The 21009-nt window shown below is 27.3% G+C and overlaps 3 protein-coding genes across 5 annotated transcripts; 2 read left to right on the forward strand and 1 right to left on the reverse strand.

Annotated features, from left to right (window-relative positions):
• Positions 1–4269: 4269 nt before the first annotated feature.
• LOC149062304 (uncharacterized) lies at positions 4270–5411 on the forward strand. 3 transcript variants are annotated; one of them, XM_089217579.1, is made up of 4 exons: positions 4270–4408; positions 4485–4690; positions 4753–4821; positions 4907–5411. In XM_089217579.1, the coding sequence occupies exons 3-4, from the start codon at positions 4768–4770 to the stop codon at positions 5201–5203; spliced, it is 351 nt and encodes a 116-aa protein (XP_089073705.1). In that variant the 5' UTR covers positions 4270–4408; positions 4485–4690; positions 4753–4767; the 3' UTR covers positions 5204–5411. The 3 variants fall into 3 exon arrangements, with proteins under 3 accessions (XP_089073705.1, XP_089073706.1, XP_089073707.1); XM_089217580.1 differs by having other exon boundaries at positions 4270–4690; XM_089217581.1 differs by lacking the exon at positions 4485–4690.
• Positions 5412–5540: 129 nt separating this feature from the next.
• LOC107171623 (uncharacterized) lies at positions 5541–13751 on the reverse strand. The gene is made up of 5 exons (XM_089217578.1): positions 13640–13751; positions 6907–7128; positions 6687–6834; positions 5915–6484; positions 5541–5826 (listed from the first exon to the last, which is right to left on the reverse strand). Exons 2-4 carry the CDS (start codon positions 7059–7061, stop codon positions 6287–6289), a joined length of 501 nt encoding a protein of 166 aa, XP_089073704.1. The 5' UTR covers positions 7062–7128; positions 13640–13751; the 3' UTR covers positions 5541–5826; positions 5915–6286.
• On the forward strand, positions 9341–12191 carry LOC149062305 (E3 SUMO-protein ligase KIAA1586-like). The gene is made up of 2 exons (XM_089215284.1): positions 9341–9526; positions 10179–12191. Exons 1-2 carry the CDS (start codon positions 9341–9343, stop codon positions 12189–12191), a joined length of 2199 nt encoding a protein of 732 aa, XP_089071410.1.
• Positions 13752–21009: the final 7258 nt, after the last annotated feature.

Raw genomic sequence — 21009 nt, forward strand, 5'->3', positions numbered from 1 at the left:
CTATGTATATTAGCTACCGTCAACGTAGCTAGATGATTTTCATTATGACCTACTATTATTTTAGTCCTTTGTAACGTTTAATATTGTTATTTAAAATTATAAATTTGGTGGAAATTTGTACCTAAATATAATAAATTGATTATTTTGTTTAAATTAAAAGCGATTTCAATTTAACCTTAAAACATTTAATTTCGACTTTGGATTAAAATCAAAACCTCATATCTACTATCTAGTAATCACTTATTACTGAATATACACATACAGTCAAATTCGTGTGTAACGATGCCGTATATAACGATATTCCGGGTAAAACGATTCCAAGCAATGTATTTGGTTGGTTTTATATGTTATGTGTAGTACTTTTATTCGTATATAACGATATCGGTTATAACGATAATCTGGATATAGCGGTGTTATTTTAAAACGAAAATGGGTTTTTATAATCACCTATAGCTATTAATAATACAGTATTGTAGTAGTAAATTTGATTTCGTCCAAATCGATAATTCTTAATCTTATCTGTAACAGATAATGTGTCTTGTACGACCGTACTGTATACAGCATACGTTTCTTACTCGTTTAGTCGCCGTTTTGATTGCTATCCGTTTAGACACGCTCCGAATTCCGTAGTTAAAAATGTCAAATAAAAGAAGACGCTGTTTCACTATTGCTGAAAAATTGAAAATAATTGAACGTTTAGAATGTGATGTTTCTAATAAAGATCTTTGCCAAGAGCTAGGAATTAGTCAATCAACACTATCCACCATATGGAAATAAAAAGACCAAATAAAAAGCGTTTTTCAAAAAGACGTGACATCTAACAAAAGATTAAAATGTAGCCAACATCAAGACGTTGAACAGGCTCTCTTGGAATGGTTCAAAATACAACGATCTAAAAATATTCCAATAAGTGGTCCGATACTTCAAGAAAAAGCGACCGAATTCGGGAAGCGTTTTAATAACGTCGAATTGTTGTGTATCATGAAAGTTTCATACCTTTGGGGAAAAAATCTAAATTATTTCCATTCGTTTGTATTTGGCACGAATGCATTAATGGTCGCAATAAAAAAGATTTGATAAGCACATTTTATACGTTTCTATTAAGCAATCGAGATGCAAATACAGTGACGATTTGGCTTGACAATCGTAGCAGCCAAAATAAAAATTGGTGCTTATTTAGTTTCCTTATTTACATTATAAATTCCGAAAAAATCTGTGCTAATAAAATAATTTTAAATAATTTTGAGCCGGGCCATACTTTTATGTCAGCGGATCACTTCACCATCAGGTCGAGCTGTCACTGAAACACCAAAAGAAAACGTATGACTTTGATGATTTTGCCATTGCTATTGGCAACGCAAATAAATCTAAAGTTGTAAAAAAAATGGAACACTCGGACTTTTTTTTATGGAAGGATTATAAAGCTCAGCAAAAATTGACCAAATCAACAAATCGTATTTTACTTAAAGACGTAGTATCTGTTCAAGTTAAACGTAGGAAATTTATATTGTTCACTAAAAGCAATAACGATGAAGAATATTCAGAATAAGACTTTTTAAGAAAAAATGTTATGAAAATCAATGGAATGCCGCATCCAATCTCATTAACGAACCACGAGGGGTTCTACAAGAAAAACGAGATAGTGTCCTACAAAATCTGTCTCAAGTTCTCCCAGCCAACAGAACATTTTTTTGGGAAAATATTCCAACATGCTAATTATTATAAAAATTATGTATTATAAAGTATTTTTTTTTTTTTATCTATAAATTGACTTAAACTAATATTTTTGTTTTGTGAATTCATTAAAATTAAAATGTATAAATAATTTTATCATATCAGAAATTGTTAATTACGAGTTACGACATGCTTGCTTTTGAATAGTGTAGCAAAAGTTTTTACCAATACCATTGAACTATATGATAACTGGAATGCTCACCAAGCAGTGTTGCCCTAAACAGAATGTTAGAACGAGATGGGACATACTAATGGTGTTACTATCTTTGTCTTACACATTGCGCTAATATCTTAAATTAATTTACCACGGTCTGTGATATTATTTTAGACTTTAGTTTGGTTCTTAAAATTTGGTATCTTTATATTTTATTTTTTAACTTCCATAAAATATTTATGATTAAATTGATAGAATATAAATAATTATAATTTATAATTTATAATACCTTTAACAATAGTATTGAAACATGCTTTCTTGTGGACTTCTACATTTGTCATATAAATGTTAAGAAAGTTGCGAGGAATTGTATGTTAAATGGTGGGAATAAAATATTAAGTTTTAAATTTAAAGTTAGTAGGTTTTAATTCATAACTATAAGCATATAAAATTACGAAAAATTGATTTTTATTAAAATAAAAACATAGTAGGTATTTATAATATTATACATAATTGAAAGAAAAGTTGCTTACACTACTTACCTGAAGCTGTACCTACAAATTACCTCAATTATTGTTCTTACTACTTTCCTAACTTAATTTAATATTGTACTTATATGTATAATATAGCTACGATTACTACTAGAAAGATCCAGTAAACAGAATCTTCAATAGATTTTTGTTATACTTCTTGGCCAAAATTTCCTAAAATAAGTAATTATTTAAAGATACTATAAGAAATTGTAGATACTTTAACTATAGTCTTAATCTTAAAGTTATAATATAATGTTAAGTTAACTAGGTAAATTTTGTTGAGTTGACTTCAGCTGGATATTTTTCATGTAATGACAATAAAACTACATAATAATAAAAATATTTTACATAAAATAAAATAGCAACATTTTCAACTGTACCTATAAGAAATCATAGTGAAAAATAATAGTTGATTTATTACATTTAAAACAACCATACAACCATTAAAGCAAAAATAAAACCATACACCACAAATTAACAGTATTAAATTATGATGAATAAGTTTAAAGCCCCATTCACACAATCAAATAATTTATCAAATATTTGACATACGTCAAACTTCAAATATTTTAGAAAAATGTCTAAAATATTTGATAAATTTGTCAAATATGTGATTACTGGATTGATAATAAATTTAGTTATCATTGTTGTTATTTATATTATTATATTATCACGGTTGTAGTTCATCAGAGTTTATTTTAAATTTTTAATTAGGTTAGATTAAGTACTTATTTATAGTTAAAACTTTTTATTTATAATTTATTTTATCTTTTTGTTACACTGAATAGTGAATACTTTCAAAATGCCACCGAAGAGATTAAAGGTATGTTGAAACTACCTATACTGAACACATTCATAAATTGAAAAACAATTTTTAATTTGATTGTTTATGGTCAGCTAACAGCTTCATAATATTATGATAATATTATAATATTATTTTATATTAATTAGACTGAAGTAAAAGTACCATGGACCAACGAACAAAAGGTGACATTCATTGATCTTTGGCAGTCTTGGGTAAAATACTTTTTAAAAGTATTTGGAATAAATTCTCGGATATTCATGACAAATAGTATTCCGAATATGTATTCGAATACATCCAAAAAATAGTATTCTGAATAAAGTATTTAGAATATTATAAAAATATTCCAAATACTTTTAAAATATTTTTTGTTATAGATATTAATAAAATAATAATTGCTTTTGGGAAATTATAGCCAATGTTTAAATATATTATAATATATTGTTTGCAAATTAAAATTATAATATATACCTAACTATAACTGTTTATGATTTAAATATTATATTATAATAATTTTTTATAATATTTATAATGATTGTCTGCAATTATTATCTTCTATGAATAATATTAATAATATTATTAAAGTATAAAATCTTTTACCAGGACAGGCACAGTTGAATACAATACATACTAAATAAGGAATGTAAAAAGTATTTATTTAAACAAAATAACCTGGAAATATTAATTTTTTTTTTCGATAGAATATCATCATATTTTTGTTTGAATGATGTGATAGATGGCAATAAGTAACCAAAATACATATGTTTTTACCCTTGTATACATCTAGACAGGGCATAGCCCCCACGGCTTTGTAACGTTTGACAAGTGGTGGGGACGCTCTTTTTTTTAAAGTTAACAGAGTCTCCCTACTTTAATTTTGTCAAGTCGAGCACTGCTATTAAAGTATTCCGAATATAGTATTTGGAATACTTTCGAAGGTATTCTGAATACTGCATAAAATACTTTTAGGAAAAGTATTTTCAAAAGTATTCTGAATACCTAAATAGTATTCCGAATATTGTATTTGGAATACTTTATTCCGAATACTACCCAAGACTGATCTTTGGCGATCACGTCCTACACTCTTGGTGAATAAGAGCCCTGGTTATATAAATAAAACCCAAAGAACAATTCTTCTGAGTGAAATAGCTACAGCAATGTACGATAAGCGACCATCAACTACAAGTAAGCCTTCATGTATATTATTAGATGTACAACAGTCATCAGTGTCAGCAGTGGTGCAACTACACATTATTTTCAGTTGATGAGGTGAAAGAACTAAAGAACTCCACGACCACAAATTTTAATGCATCTTATAAGTGTTATAAGGAGAGCTGTAAAAGTGGAACTGGATTAGTTGAAATTCCTAAAGCTGTATGAGATTTAGATTTTCTTAAAGATAATATTGCTATTCGACCTACAGTATCAAACATATCAATACCTGATTATACAAATCCTGAACTTGAAGTATATAATATTAACAAAGTATTACTTACCTAACTTATACCTACTTACATTCATTTTAACAGGAATCAAGTACTAATATGGAAGTTATATTTGTTGGTGAAAACATGGGTGATTACGAAGATAGCCAAGAGGTAAGTAGTAAGTTAATAAAAAAATTAAATAACAATTTATTTACCATTTATTTACCTAATACTCATTGTATTAATTCTATTGCAGAATGTTGATGCTGAATATACCTTACCTGGGCATTTGGAAAAAAAATCCATCTTGAACCAACTATCAACTAAAACTAAATCTCCTCAACATTTAAGAAAAAAAAAACTGGATGAAGTAGATGAAGCATTTTATTCTGCATTGAAAGACATCTCTGGTAAAAAATCAGAATTTACTGTGTTTGGAGAGTATGTTGCTGTTGAGTTGGAAAAAATTAAAAGTAAGCGTTTGCTTTTACAAGTTAAAAGTAAAATTAATATTATTTTGACAAAAGCTTTAATTGATGAAATTGATGTATAAATAATATTGTTTGTTTAATTGATATATTGTTAAATTTAAAGTCCTAAAGACAAGGCTGAACTTTTTAGTATTTATGAAATGAGTCATTTAAGATAAAAATGTTTACCAATAAGAACTAACTATTGTTACTTGTAAGTCCTGAAGACAAGGCTGAAGTTTATAAAACTAATGAATAAACTTATTATTAATAAAATTTAAAAATGTTAATTTTTTAGAGCCATTTTATTTATAAAAAATGTTACTTTTATAATAGAATATAAAAATCGTTATCATTGCACATTGTATTTTATGTTTTAACTTATATATTGCCTTTTTGTATAGCTTTGTTTTGCCAATCCACAGCTCCTTCGTTATTGAAAAAACGCATGTACTCATTTCTAATGTTATTAGAAATCACCAATGTACGGTTACCACTTTGTTGAGTTAATGAAGTAAATTGAAATTCTTCTGAACGCCAAGAGCCTTCAATTATATTACCAATGTCATCAATCTTATCCACTTCATTATTGATGTATAACAAATTATTTTCGGTCAAAAAAAAATTGTGTAAAATAATACAACACTGTGTTATTTTTTCTACTTTATTGACACAACAGTTCATTGTATTTAACAAAATTTGAAACCTGTATAAATAGTTATATTATTTTGGATTTTAGAGTAATACATTTATAGAGAACATAAATGTAAAAAAAGATATTTAATTGTAGTTACCGGTTAGCCAAAATTCCAAATGCATTTTCAATTACTCTACGAGCTCGACTAACTCTATAATTGTAAATCAACTCTTCTTTTGTGAGTAGTCTATTTCAAAAAGGTTTCATAAGCCTTTCGCTCAATGCAATTGCATCTGCATCTGCGATAAAAACATGAGAAATAACAATTTTACTTTTAGAATTTGGAAATGTTATGTCATCTGGGAAATTAAGTGCATTTGTCTTAATAGCATTACTTAAATTGCTATTATTGTATACCCCACCATAATTCATTCTGCCTGTTTGACCAATATCTACACATATAAATCTAAAATATATATAAATAACTGTTATAGTTCATTATAATATTGTTTAGATAATTATATAATTATCACCTATATTTAGCATCGCAAACACCTAAAAGAACAATACTATCAGTTCCTTTATAATTATGATAAAATGCACCATCTGCTCGTCTTGGTCTAAATGTAATATGTTTCCCATCCATCGTTCCTAAACAGTTTAGAAACCACCAAATTTCATAAAAATCTGCTGCTATTTTCTCCCATTCTTCTTGGGTATCTGGAATCTGTTGTAAATGAATATATATTTTTTTTTTTAATGTTCAAAAATATAATTTTAAATTAATTTTTATCCTGTCTTCAAACAGATAATGAATTGTAAATCGAAAGCTTAACAATAAGCTTTAACATAATTGAAATAAAATAAATTCATAAAAATTTGAAATTTAACTTTTGTTCAATAATTATTATAGAATACTTAACACTTACCTTTAAATAATCTTTCATTAAACAAGATATAATTGCATTTACAGTTTCAATAACAATGCCACCAATTGTGTTTTTTGCTATTCTAGTAGAATAAGAGAGACTTACATGACTTGCTCCAGTAGCCAAATATCGTAGTGTAAGTGATAATCTAAATAAAAAAGTTGTAATAAGCTAATACATAATATTATATAGTTTTCTAATTATATAAACCTATATTTACCTTTTTTTAGCACTAAATGATTTCCTCATAACAGTATCTTGCTTGGCAATGCTTGGTCCAACTTTCTCTAATAGTTTGTTAAATACAGTTTGATTCATTCGTAAAAAGTTAGTATAGCTTTTTTCATCTTCAGTTAAAAGTTCATTCTCGAGCATATTCTAAGTACCAGCACAGCTATAGGTATCTTTCCTACTTAACCATTCTCTACACTATATGGTTCGCCTAAAATGTCAACAAATAACTTGAAATAAGTCATAAATTATATATATTATACCATATTATTGATACCCAAGGCTGGGCAAGTCAATGGTATATATTTTAATTGATTTGAGTTAAGTTAAATTTAAAATTAAGTTAATAGTTAAAACTATATTAAAAGTTAAAAAAAAATTTTCTATCAATTGAACTAAGTTAAAAGATAACCAAAAATTAATATTAACTTTTTAACTCAAGTTAGGTACTTAGTTTAAAAAAAGTGTGTTTTTAATTTTAATACAGGTAAATTTAAAATAATAGGTACCTTAAATTGTTTGGCCAAAGAACTATTATTTTTTTATATGCCCAGCCTTGTAAAATACTTATATGCAAACTACATGAAAAGTTAAAGTAATTAAATAAAAGTTTCTTTTTGTATAATTTCCGAAGCAGCCTTAATTTATAAAGCTGTATTAACTTATCACGATAGTAGCTCATATCAAATATGCTGTGGTACTAATTTAATAAAAAAATTAAAGTACTTTCAAAGTACCTACTTAGAACAGTTAGAACATACAAAAGACAAAACTTAAACAGCGGATGAATGCTGGTAAAAATAAGGATGACAGTGCTGAATGCTTATGTTATAAGAGAATTTAAATTTCCGTGGCTTAAACAGCTGTTAAATTTGACCAATCGCGTACGAGTTTTAACTATAATAATTTTGATATAATATTTGATGGTGTGAAACTGTGAACCATTTTTCAAACAAATATTTGAAGTTTGACGTACGTCAAATATTTGATAAATTATTTGATCGTGTGAACGGGGCTTAAAACAAAGAACAAAACAACGATATTATTATTATTAATTGATAAACAATCATATTGATAAGTGTGATAAAAAGAGATAGCAACACCATTCTTATCTGCTGTCTTTTTCTAACAGGCTATCTCGGTTATGTTTACATTGGTCTTATGGTGGGTGAGCATTCCAGTTATCATATAGTTCAATGACCAATACTAAGGTACAACGAGTAAAGTACAATATCTTGTCAAAAAATTAATTTAATCATATTTTATTATTATTTATTATTATTGTTTCATTGCATCTGTTGGTTAAAATTACCATAGACATATAAAGAGATTGACTGCGCTTTCCTCACCCCCCGTCCATTAAAGGCGAATCAACTATTCAGTGAGAGACAGACAGACTAATACTAAAGGGTGTCATGGATTATAAAATATTATTATATCAATTTTTCCAAGCTTTATTTTATAAAATCTAAATAAATCTAAATAAATAATCTGAAATATTTTCACTTTAAATCGTGCTATGGTTTAAATATTTATTATTTGATAAAATATAAATGAATAATGTAATTGAATATATAAGTGGGTTTATTACACGAAAATTGCTCAGAACCAGTGGTTAAAGTGAGGGGGGACGGAGGGGGACGGAGTCCCCCTTCTTATTTACGGTAAGATTATGCGTCCCCTTTAATTTAAGTCTCCAAAGTCCGGGGGGACGCTACCAAATTTTAGTAATGTATAAAATAGCTCACTCATCCACACACACACATCGATTATTCACCGAATTTAAACGTATTTTATTTCGCGTCAATAATCTCCATGTTTCTAATGATAGGGGCGCGTGCAATATGTGATTATTAAATAATAAATTATAGTGACTAATATAGTGTATAGTGGTGTCTAATTATAGATACACGGTCGCTCGTGTAGATAGCCTGATAACACGTACTCGGGCTATACGTAGAAACATACGAACGCCAGAACGTGGGAATACCGTTTAGCGAGACACACAATAGTCAATAATATAACATAAATGATAAATCATAATATTCATAATACTATTGATATTTATTATTTAATGCTCTATTATTGATATGATATTGAGAATGGTTGTGATAGTGTGATTAACGATTTTAATGAGTAATGACCAATAAATAATTTTATTAGTTAATACTTACCATCAGTTGACAGTTGGTAAGTTTTCATTTTTTTGATTTTGGTGTTACCTATAGTGTACTTTTTACAAGTTATTACGATATAATATAGTAGGTAAGTTAATAAGTTTTAATAATTTATATTTTTATTGAAGATCTTTATAATTAAAATAAATATATTCCAAACCACATTTATATTCTAAATTAATTTCATTGGTAAGTTTGTTAATTGTTATTGAGTTACCTAGTTTTTAATTTATACAGAATTGTATCATGGCTGGCCTACTAAAATACAAATTTACCAAGATCAAAAAGACTGATGGTAGTGAGAATGTTGCACAAATTATTCAAAGTCCATGTACAGAAAATACGGTCTCTTTTGTCAAAAAATATGTCGCTGAAATACCAATAATACCAGACTCTAAATCAGAGTTTCCTGAATGCTGGGATTTTAAGCAGGTAGATATAAGTTATTTGATATGAATAGGGTAGAGGACTTATAGTAGTTTTAGCTCTAAAAAGTCACCAATTTATTTATTTATTTTGTATATTTAAGTGTAATACATTTAAGTATACAAAATAAATTAATAAATCTAATTAATTATGAATAAAACTTACTAATTGAATGTATGAACAATGAACTACTTACTTTATACAATATTGTTTAGGTTTTATAAATTTCAAAATTGTTGTTACTTTTACAAGTTATATATAATTATTTTATATTTAGTATTTAGCACCTAACACTAAATTAAAATTAATATATTTTTTAAAATTGTTAAGTAGGTATATAAAATATTTATTTTACAAATTCCTTTTATTATGTACAATTTAATATAGCAAATGATGAGTATTTGATAAAATATGGTATCAAGATATAAACATAATATAAAAATATCTAAACCTCTATCAGGATATTTAACATACCTTTTTTTTGCAATTAAAATTTTAAAATTTTAAGATATTAACTAAGTTTTGATATTAATTATTAGTATAGGTAATGTACCTATAGCCATTGATAAAATATAGGTACTATATATACTATAGCATATGAATACATTTAAATAAATATTATTATCAAACTGTTAGAATGTCTGTTCTATTTTTTTAGATTACTTATTTTACTAAAGAATATCCTTGGATTTATTTTAAAAATAAACATATTGGATGTAAGATCTGTAGAGATGTAAATCAAAATTTATTAAATCAAAAAGGATCACATGTGGCATCTGAATGGTCTAATGGAGAAGTTTATTCATCAGGTTCTACATTAGAAAAGAAAAAAACTAATTTAAGAAAAAAAATTTCTAAACACAAGAATTCTGCTGCTCATTTAAATGCACAAAAAGTTATATTTTTGTCTGAAAAAAAAGTTATTGATGAACATATTTCAATGTTGATGGTGACTGATCAAGAAAATACTGCAAGAATATTTCGCACAGCTTATTTAATAGCTAAAAATCAACGCCCTTATACAGATATGCCAAAACTTACAGATCTCCAAGAATTAAATGGACTTGATATGGGAAGAATACTTCAGACTAACGTATCATGTTCTAATATTATTGATCACTTGGCCTTAGAAATGAGAAGGAAGATTGCTATGGACATTGTGAAAAATAATAGAAAAATTTGTATTTTAGTTGATGAATCCACAACATTAAGTAAAAAATCTATGTTAGTTATATGTTTACGTTGTGCAGTTGGTGAACTTAATGAAGTATACACATTTTTGTTTGATATTGTTGAAGTATCAAATACTTCAGCTAAAACTATAAAAGATTCTATATTACAAGTATTGGAAAAATATGGTATGGACACTCATTTTTTGAAAAAAAATTTAATTTCTTTTGTAAGCGATGGAGCTTCAAACATGTTAGGCCGTAAAGCAGGAGTTGGTGTATTATTACAGAAAAGTTTTCCTCATATTATACTTTGGCATTGTTGTAATCACCGTCTAGAACTTGCTGTTGCGGATTGTTTAAAAGAAGTAAGTGGAATTAATCATTTCCAATCATTTATTGAAAAACTATACTCACTGTATCACATGTCACCAAAAAATATGAATGAGTTGAAAGAATGTGCTAATTCCATTGATCAACAGTTATTAAAAATAGGTAAAATATTTACAATTAGATGGGTAGCTTCAAGTCTTCGGACAATAAAAGCTGTTTGGAATAACTTTGAATCTCTTTTTCAACATTTTTCTAATGCAATAATGGATGATCAAAGGAGCTCTAAAGAAAAAGCAAAGTATGTTGGTTTGAAAAATACTTTAAAATCAATAGAATTTGTTCACAACCTTGGCATACTGTTTGATGCTCTGACAGAATTATCAGATTTGTCCATTCAGCTCCAAAAAAGAGATCTATCTCTTATGGCTGCTCATAAATTAATTGAACGGACCATTAGCGTTTTGGAATCTATGGCTAATAAAAATGGTGAAAAAACCAAAGAAGTAAATTCTGCTTGTGAACAAAAAGAATTTAAAGGCATTATATTAGAACATAAATATTCTGTGGTAAAAATTGAAATCGGCCAATTTTTTAGAAGTTTGTCTGACAATCTAAAACAAAGACTTTTTACTACACAATCGTCTCATGTATCAATTTTAGATAAAGCTGATCCTTATAAAGATTTATTTAATAATTTATTGATTGATTTAACCATGCTTTCTCCAGATAATTGGCCTGATAACTGTGATGTACAGTTTGGTGATATAAATGTAAGCCGTTTGTCTAAAATATTTCAAATTGATCAAAGAGCCAGTGTACGAGGATTTCGTGAATACAAAGTGTCTTATCCTTCAGTAAATACAGACATTGAACCATTAATGACCGCTGTAAAGACTTTGGCTATTTCTTCTGCTGAATGTGAACGGTCCTTTAGTTCAATGAACGAAATTGTTTCTTCAAAAAGAAGTGTGTTGACTAGTGATCATATTTCATCGTTAGCTTTCATTAATTGTACTGGACCACCAATTAATAAATTCAATCCCAACATCTATATTAAAACTTGGATATTATCAGGGAAAAGAACTGCAGATGAACAATGTTGTCCAAAAAGAAAAAAGAAAGATGAAGAAGAATCTTATACATCTTTATGGTTATGTTTAGATAAATAGTTACACATACTGGCTATACTTGTATTTATAACATTTACATAGCTTATGTCACTTATAATACCTATGCGATATGATAATATTATAATTTAAATAAATTATTTATTATTTGTTTTTTTAATTAAATGTTTAAAAATAAAATGTAAACCCATATTTTTTTTTTTTAACATTTCAGGCAATGAATTGCAATTTATATTTTACATTACTTAGCAGGCATTATATATTTTAAATCATTTCTTTAGGAGAAAATTTGATTTTATATACTATTAACATAAACTTTTTGTGAAAAAATTACAAGGGTGTGTGAAAGAAACAAATTATACCTAGTGAGTAGTGGGTTTCTTAAAAAAGTTTGTTTAGATATAGACTTTGGAAGAACTCGGGAACGCTCCTCAATTTTTAGTGACTTTAGTCCTCCCTCAACATTTTTTCCACTTTAACCACTGCTCAGAACTGTGTAGTATTGACTAATACTGGTCATAATGTATTAAATAATACATTACTAAATATTAAAAATAGGGGTGGTTTGATTAAACCTTCAGAAGATATTGTATTAATATGCAAGACTGCTGAATTAGTCTTTAGATCTCATCAACACTCATTATCATCCTTAAAATCTAATATAATTCAATATCTTACCATAAAGGCTTCATCAAAATTACAAATTAATAAACTTTTCAATCAAATTTCGGACCACATTTTAGATCAATCTCCATTGAATAATCATTTACTTCAAATTATAAAAATCACTCTAAAAACATTTTATACAATTAGGCTTCATCATTTTAATAATAGTATTAGTGAACTCAGGGAAAGAATTAGATCGCATTTGACAAAAACTATACATTTTAGGAATCAATAGTATTTTGTATAAATGTATACTGTACCTAGGCATTAAATTATTGTCTATTAATGTATTGCTTTCTTGTAATTATATAAATAGTTTAATTATATATTATAATATTAAACATTGATGTTGACAATTATAATTTATATTTTATAATATTATGTTATTAATTAATAATCAGTAATTATTAGTTATTACTTACACAGCACATACAAATATACCTATACAATATTGGAACGATTATAATTTTTTTTTAAATTTGTATTATTAAATTATTTTATATTTTTATTTAATGTTTACATTTATTTTGATTGTAAATTGTAATCACTAATCACTATAATTTTTATATGGAATAATAAAGTTACATATGTCGTTTACTCCATGCCAAGCTGTAGTATATATTTTTCTCTCTTTAACAATGATGGCTTATTGACACCTCTCTCTCTAAGCGCAGTCCATCTCTTTATATGTCTATGAAAATTACATAGGAAAACATATATCATATATATTATTTAAATAATTAGAATTTACAAATTGGTATGATCTTATGAAAATACAAAATACAAAAACGAGTTTTTCTCAAAATCGTTCTCCGGTGACTTACGGCGTTTTCGCTTATGACGGCAGAGTAAGTACGTAGATGTTGACATTCCATGTTTTACAATTTTGGAAATAAAATTTAAAAAACTGATTTGTACCAATTGAGTGGACCTTTTGAGAATAATTTTTGTTGACACAATACGATACCTAAAAAAATATGGTTGAAAAAAAGTCATACACAAATTATATAGGCACTGGAATAAAATTAAAATATTTAACATTCGCTGCAACAACGAAGCCAAATAATAACGTACCTAGGAATGTAGTTTGATTCGTAAAGTGGCAATTGTTTTATAAAAATATCAGCATAAATTTGAATTTAAGTTCTAAGTGAAGAGTATTGTGTGAAACATTGGGTAATCACCGCTAAAATTGCTAACGACGTATTAGAAACTGTTTCTTTCGGTGGCTGAACGTTACAATTCAATCATTCTGGCAGCCACATATTAGACATAGTGAATTCATATTTTTTATCATCATCATAGGCAAAAGCTTCATAAGAAAACGCGTTTGGTTTTATCTAGTCCAAATTTTGTAAACAATTTAACGGCCGATCCCGTAGTAACAACAATCAATTTCGGATAGTTATCACTATTTAGTTCCGATAAATATGAATTTGTTGATTACAATGATAATGTATAAAAAATGGATGTACTCCCATACTATGAAAAATCCTTAAACTCATCTTCTCTCATAAATAGCAGAGCTATTAATTCATCTTTATGCCTCTTTTTATCTTCAATGTTACGATACTTTAAAATTTGTAACGCATTTCTGGATGGTAAATCGCAGGTTTTGGTGTTCCTGAATAAATAACAAATTAATTACTACATTTATATATGTATAATTGTAATTTTATTAACACGGAGTTAAAATTATTTATTAAATATATATTATAAATGAGAAGAATGTTTTTGAAGAATTTGTACCTAATTTTAATTTTTAATTCAATATACCTATGATTGACTAGAAATTTCATTTTTACACGGAAGTTTTGCTGCTTTCTCTTTTGTTGGACCAACCATTTGTCTTTTTTACTGTTATGATATTCGTAAAGATTGCCTCTGTACGTACATTCCATATATACTCTAATATATATATATATATTTATTTAACTAATTTATGTACTTAAGTTAAATTATTAATTTATAAATAGTTAAAACATGACCATTACTTTGTGTTTTCCGCTGGTCTGTGCGTAATATCGATTCTTCGAAACTTGATCTCCATACTGAGCATCATCCAACAACTTTTATATATACTTGTCCAATTGGATAAACCTTAGCCCATTTGAAAGCGAAAGTACAAGGCAATTCCGTATTTAACCAAAAATATACCGCGAGAACTGGTGTCCAATTTCCTTTTGGTAAAACCATGTACAATCGTGAACTCTGATGGCTTTTCATTAATTTATAAACTACTTCTTGTGGTTGGATTTGTTGCCATTCTTCAGTCCATAAAGTGAATAGGTATGAAATTATTTGTTGGCATATCAATATCATTTTCACTACTGAATTCTTCGTATTCATCTAAAGACAAATGTTTTCAATTATTTTATTTTACTTTCCTGAGGTCCTTATTGGTTCTGGCATCTAGATGTTTAACCTAGGAAACAGACTGTATTGTGAATTAATATGTAATAACTTTTATTTTGTAACCTTAAATTAAACCCAAGTAAACATAGGTACAAAAAACAATTTTAAAACTAGGTAAAAAATAATAAGATGTTATAATATATAATAAATAATTACAAAATATTTACAAAAATAATAAATTATTTTTGATTTTTACCTTAAATAATAATAATTGGCGGAAACGATGACCGCCCGCTGGACCGTGGGCTGCCTTGGTACCACTATTCAAGAAGTTTCAAGCACCCACGAAAAATATTTATGAATTGTAACACAAAAATAAAACCGTTCTTCTTTTTTTAAATATCTAGTTTTGTCAAAACTTAAACTTCAAATAACTATAAAAAATAGTGTTAATATATTTTTGGTTATAGTATAAACTAATTACATGGAAACTAATCTTACATTTTTAAACCTTAATTATGGAAATTGAACATTTTATAAATTTTTAACTGTAAATCAATTTGTAAATTTTAAAAAGATAAATATTGTCAAAATTTGAACTTGAAATGCTCATAAAAAATCTAGAATATGTATTTCTAATTTGAAGATTGAAATTCGAATGAAGTATATAATGTCTTTGAATTACAATAAAATAAGAAAGAGTTACAGGATAAAAAATTGAATGAATATCGAATGTATTAAAAATTTAACTAAGGAAATAATTAATACATAAATGCATTTTAGCATACAATTTTTTTGTGGTTGTGTTTTTAATAAATTTTTAAGGAGTTACAGACAGTTCATTTTAGACGCTATCCAATCAGAAGATGTAATTTGTTTAAAATTATGTTTTCGAAATCAAACAAAACTTATAAAAGTATGTGTGGTCCACTCTCATAGCTTTATTTTTTAGTTGGTTTTCCATCTCATCAAACCACTCCCTAAAATATCTAAAGTTTCGTACTGCACACATAGTCCCAAATCAGTCAAATCTAAATTATACATAGTGCCTATCAATTAATAATATATATTTATAATAAATTATTTTTATTTAAATAAAGTAGAACCTTTATTTAACAAATTTGAAGGTTCTATTAAAAAGAAATAGTGAAATAGACATTTTGTTGAAAAACAAATATTTTTTTAATTTATAAAACGCATTTTTAGTGTACAAAATGCATGAAAATAATTATACATAATATCAGCAAATAAATAAAAATAAATTAAAATTATCTATATTAAGTATGAAAATTATAGTTTTTTTTTATTCTTTGTGATCGAAGAACTTTCTGATATCCGGTATTAATGTTGTTGAAAAACTTTTGTACCATTCTAACTATAAAAATGGTCGCACCTATTGATCTATTTAAATAAGGCTCATTGAAAAGTGTGTACTTTATAAAATTATAAATATGTAACAAAAGTTTTTAGTTTTTAAATTTGTTGCAGAAATATAATACTAAATTAATTCGTCAAATAGAAACATTTTTTAAAGAAAATGTATAAATCCATCAAACATTTTTAATAAGATGAGTACGAGGGAGGGTACCATTATATTTTCAATAAGGCAGTACTTACAATTTACTTTTATTAAAGTCTGCATTATGAAAATATGTGAAAATAAAACTATTACGAACAACTAAATACCGCAAGAAAGAGTGTAAGAGCATGTAGGTTGTAGGTATATACTTGTACGTACAAAACTACGAAGTATAAAAACTCAATCATTAAAATGTGTCCACTGAAGACTGTAGTATCTTCTATAGTGTGTGGTTCATAGAGTAATAGTATTTGCAGTTTGCGTTGTATTAAATATTTATTATTTAGTAAAATTTAGTGTAAGTAATAATTCTACCAGCGACGGCTAGGTATTGCAGTGCTACATGCGGGTTATTTCTAGATAAACAGTAGTATAGTTATACCACCACCGTTCATAACTATAGTTTCCACTACGTGTGTGGTGTGTGCCGTGTACACGTAAAATGTTCAAGTATGTTCAACAACACGGTAACGTGGTTAATCACGTGGTAACCTAACCAAACTAAACAATGACAGCAAAGGACTTGCGAGAACGTGTGTAGCGGAAACCCGCTGATAAAAATAAAAGTAGCTATTCTCAATAACAATGAATAATGATACTATAATATGAGTACCTATAATAAGTAACAACACAAATTATTATTTAGTTTGTGTCTGTGTAGAATGCAGATAGTAATTAAAATGTGGTTAGGCAAAATACCAATAAAATATTTAAAAAATGTGAGCCATACAATTTTATATGATATTATAATAAAATATAAAGGATTGATGTGAATAACTGCACACTTATAAATGTCGACTACACACTGCATTTTTCGTATTACACAAAGTGTGTCGTAGGTACATACTATACACAATTTTAGGGACTTCATCAAACAAAAGTTGCCTGCCTGAATACAACAATTTAAAATAAATGGCAAATTTTTAATATTTGTTAACGGTGTGTATAAGAAAATACACTAAATGTTGGAACATTAAATTTGTATACGCTAATCATTTAAACTGTATTGGTAAACTTGTAACTAGTATAAGTACAAGTGTATAATAGGTAATCTGTTGTTACTGATTCTAATAAAATAATTTACGAGCGTTGTTCTCTGCTCATTAAATATAAATAAAATTACAGCCCTTCACGCGGTGTATTCACAGTCGAATACTTAACATTCTTGTGCACTCCGTGTACGGAAAAAACGGTGCAGCAGTTTAGTGTTGTTTTATTATTTTTTGTTTATTATCTATCGTTATAACACGATAATAATGTGAAGTCATTGGTCTAATGGCTGAAAAGAAACGACAATTTCCGCACTTTTTGACCTCCGTTTCGCGAATAGATTATAAAAACATATAGGAATATACAATATTCTACAGAATAGATATATTTTAACAAGTACGACGAGACGAGCAATGGTGACCGCGACGGGTTTAAGTTGCGCGAAATATTTCGCGAGCCATATTTCCGCGTATATAATATAATATAAATACATAACACTAATATAATATAGATAGTTAGGCACCTAAAACCCGCTTCAGGACGTAACGTTTCCAACCGGGAGGACAAGTTGTGCGGCCAACCGGTTCGCAGCGGCCATGCCGATCCGGTCTGTACGACGAGAGAAAATCTCTTCCCCATCAGATCAGTACTTCAGGCCTTTCCCACAACCAAACGAGTTGTCGCCGTTCGTGATTTTGTAATTGTTGTTGTTGTTGTTGTTGTTGTTGATGATGATGATGATGATGTTGCCGTCTTTGATTATACACTGCATCGGTCGACTCACACACGCATACGCACAAGTTAGGTAGGTACTTACTTATTTAAGTATATATAATGTATAACGTGATGATGGATTAGAGGTCAAATTTTTAGGTAATTATACCTATACCGGCTATAAATATATATATAAATATAATATGAATAAGAGCCAGATATAGGTACGTTATAGTACAGGATTTGCGTGTAGTTTTTTTTCAACGCGTATGCAATTTTTGCACAGCCAATCGAAATGTAAATTATTGATTTCAAGGTTTTGTGAATATTTTTATTTTCGTGCGTATATAATGCACAACATAATTGATTCGACAGTTTTCCATGAATGTTTTGTGGTGCCCATCATATTCACCAACTATAACATTCACAATATTATACTAAAAGCTGTAATAGTTACACATTGTTTTTTTGGAAAATGCCAATAAAATACCGGATTACTATACAACTTCTGATGTAATAATATATTAATAACATTGAAATGTAATTCAATAATTAAAGATTATAATAGTTAGGTACCTACTCTTTCTATACTTATATGATAACTATAGATACTTGTTATCAACGTTTAAATTTTAAGGACAAATCAAATTACTGCTTAATTTTACGTCGGAAGAATAATTTAATCAAATATTTTTATATATGTTTATATACAGGGTGATTTATTTATCAAACAACACTAATTTTTTCAAAAAGTATTGACTTTTTTCAATTTTTTTTTTTTCAAAACTGTAGATTTACACTCTTCTTGAATTGTATATTTTTTTTATATTTTTCACCCTTATATTTATTAGGTAAACCACTATCAACTTTTGATTTTCAAATGGTAACCTATACTTAAAATTTCATAAATTAATAAAGCTATTTTTTTAAATTAATTATTACGTTATAATTTCGAATCTAGCGCTAGTAGTTTATGAGTTATAGGTATTTAAAGTTTTTGATTGGCGTAGTGGAGTGGTACGGGGTTACCCCGCAAAATGTTGGTCCACTACTTCGCTTGCCTAAACTTAATTCTTAACTCTTAAAATACTTATAACTCATAAACTACTCGTCCCAGATTCGATTTTTATGAATCAAAATACATAGAAAAATATTTTGCTTAGGAATATGAAATTAAAAAACTATTTTGTCATTCAAAAAAGTAAAAATTTTTTAAATAATGAGTGTTGTTTGATAAAAGAATCACCCTGTATATATATATATATATTATCTATCGGTACAGATTATAAATACTAATTATCATAATAAAAATTATTACCTAATATTATACTATTTTTATAATCAATGCTATAGGTAATAATGTTGTGTATTTATTATTATGAAACGGATATATAACGTCTATATATTAGGTACAATTTATCATAAAACACATTTTTGTTTTCAGAATAATTTAACTCATTTGACTAAACATAGTAAAATAATACAATAATTATAAACAATCATCAAATAAATACGTTGTTTGTTAAGTACAATTTTAAATTATTAGTTATTAGTTTAATACAAAGTGAATAATGTATTTTACTTTACGTTGCATCTTCTCATCTTGTAATAACAACAATCATCGGATCGTACCTGTGCATTTAGACGAGGAAGCCAGGAAGGGTAAAATCATCGAATAAGTATTTTGTTGTATTTAATAGATAGCACGGGTAGTAAAGATAAACTTATGTATGGTTAAACGCTTAAGAATATATCTGGCATATTATCGAAGTAAAAACGAAATATTATAACATACCTATACACTATATAGTTTATATAACATGTGTGAATTAACGATAACGATTTATAAATATAGGCTCCAGTAAAAAAAAACAAGTTTTCGATATTTTTCTTGTTTCTAAAATGTTAACATTATCGGAATATAATCATAACTTAAATATATTTTAACCAAAACTGGCTTGCATTAATTTTCACCGTTCTGTCAAAAGTTATTGAATAATTTAATGTTAAAATTATTCAACAATACATTATTGGATGATTTTAAAAATTAATTTTCTGCTGGTGCACTGTCAGCTGTGTCGAATCTACTAATGTAATCTACCTAGATATCTGTACAAAAGGGGTATATATACTAATTATATGCAAGCATTTATTTTTTTCAAATATATTAGAAAATAAATGTTGAAGTTTTTTAACTGCAGAAGGTACTATATAAAGATACATTTAAACGTAATATAATTATTCTACTCGTATGAAAAAAATGATTATATACAGAAAACTGACCTCACTACAGTAATAATAACAATTAATACACGCTGTTGTATATTATTATGTTGCGTACCTATGTATTCATATATACCTACCATACCCATGTATATGCATATAAAACGCGTATTTGCCATGTCGTAATATATTCCGAGAACAGGTAGAACACAAGACAGTAAATATATATATTATAAATGTGAGAATGCTGTCGCCTGTCGGTGAGAAGAAGCGGAGGAGAAGACGTGATGGTGAGGTGTTTTCATATACTATTAAAGTATTAAAACCGAAGCC

This window comes from Diuraphis noxia, unplaced genomic scaffold (genome assembly GCF_037042655.1).
Source record: "Diuraphis noxia isolate RWA-SAM2 unplaced genomic scaffold, SU_Dnox_SAM2 contig0001, whole genome shotgun sequence".
Lineage (NCBI taxonomy): Eukaryota > Metazoa > Arthropoda > Insecta > Hemiptera > Aphididae > Diuraphis > Diuraphis noxia.

Coding starts and splice junctions, on each gene's coding strand:
- LOC149062304 (XM_089217580.1), top strand. CDS start 4,768: ATGGAAGTTATATTTGTTGGTGAAAACATGGGTGATTACGAAGATAGC. Junction 4,822..4,906: donor ATTACGAAGATAGCCAAGAG/GTAAGTAGTAAG, acceptor ATTCTATTGCAG/AATGTTGATGCTGAATATAC.
- LOC107171623 (XM_089217578.1), bottom strand. CDS start 7,061: ATGCTCGAGAATGAACTTTTAACTGAAGATGAAAAAAGCTATACTAAC. Junction 6,835..6,906: donor TCATTTAGTGCTAAAAAAAG/GTAAATATAGGT, acceptor TTTTTTATTTAG/ATTATCACTTACACTACGAT. Junction 6,485..6,686: donor TAATGAAAGATTATTTAAAG/GTAAGTGTTAAG, acceptor CATTTACAACAG/ATTCCAGATACCCAAGAAGA.
- LOC149062305 (XM_089215284.1), top strand. CDS start 9,341: ATGGCTGGCCTACTAAAATACAAATTTACCAAGATCAAAAAGACTGAT. Junction 9,527..10,178: donor AATGCTGGGATTTTAAGCAG/GTAGATATAAGT, acceptor CTATTTTTTTAG/ATTACTTATTTTACTAAAGA.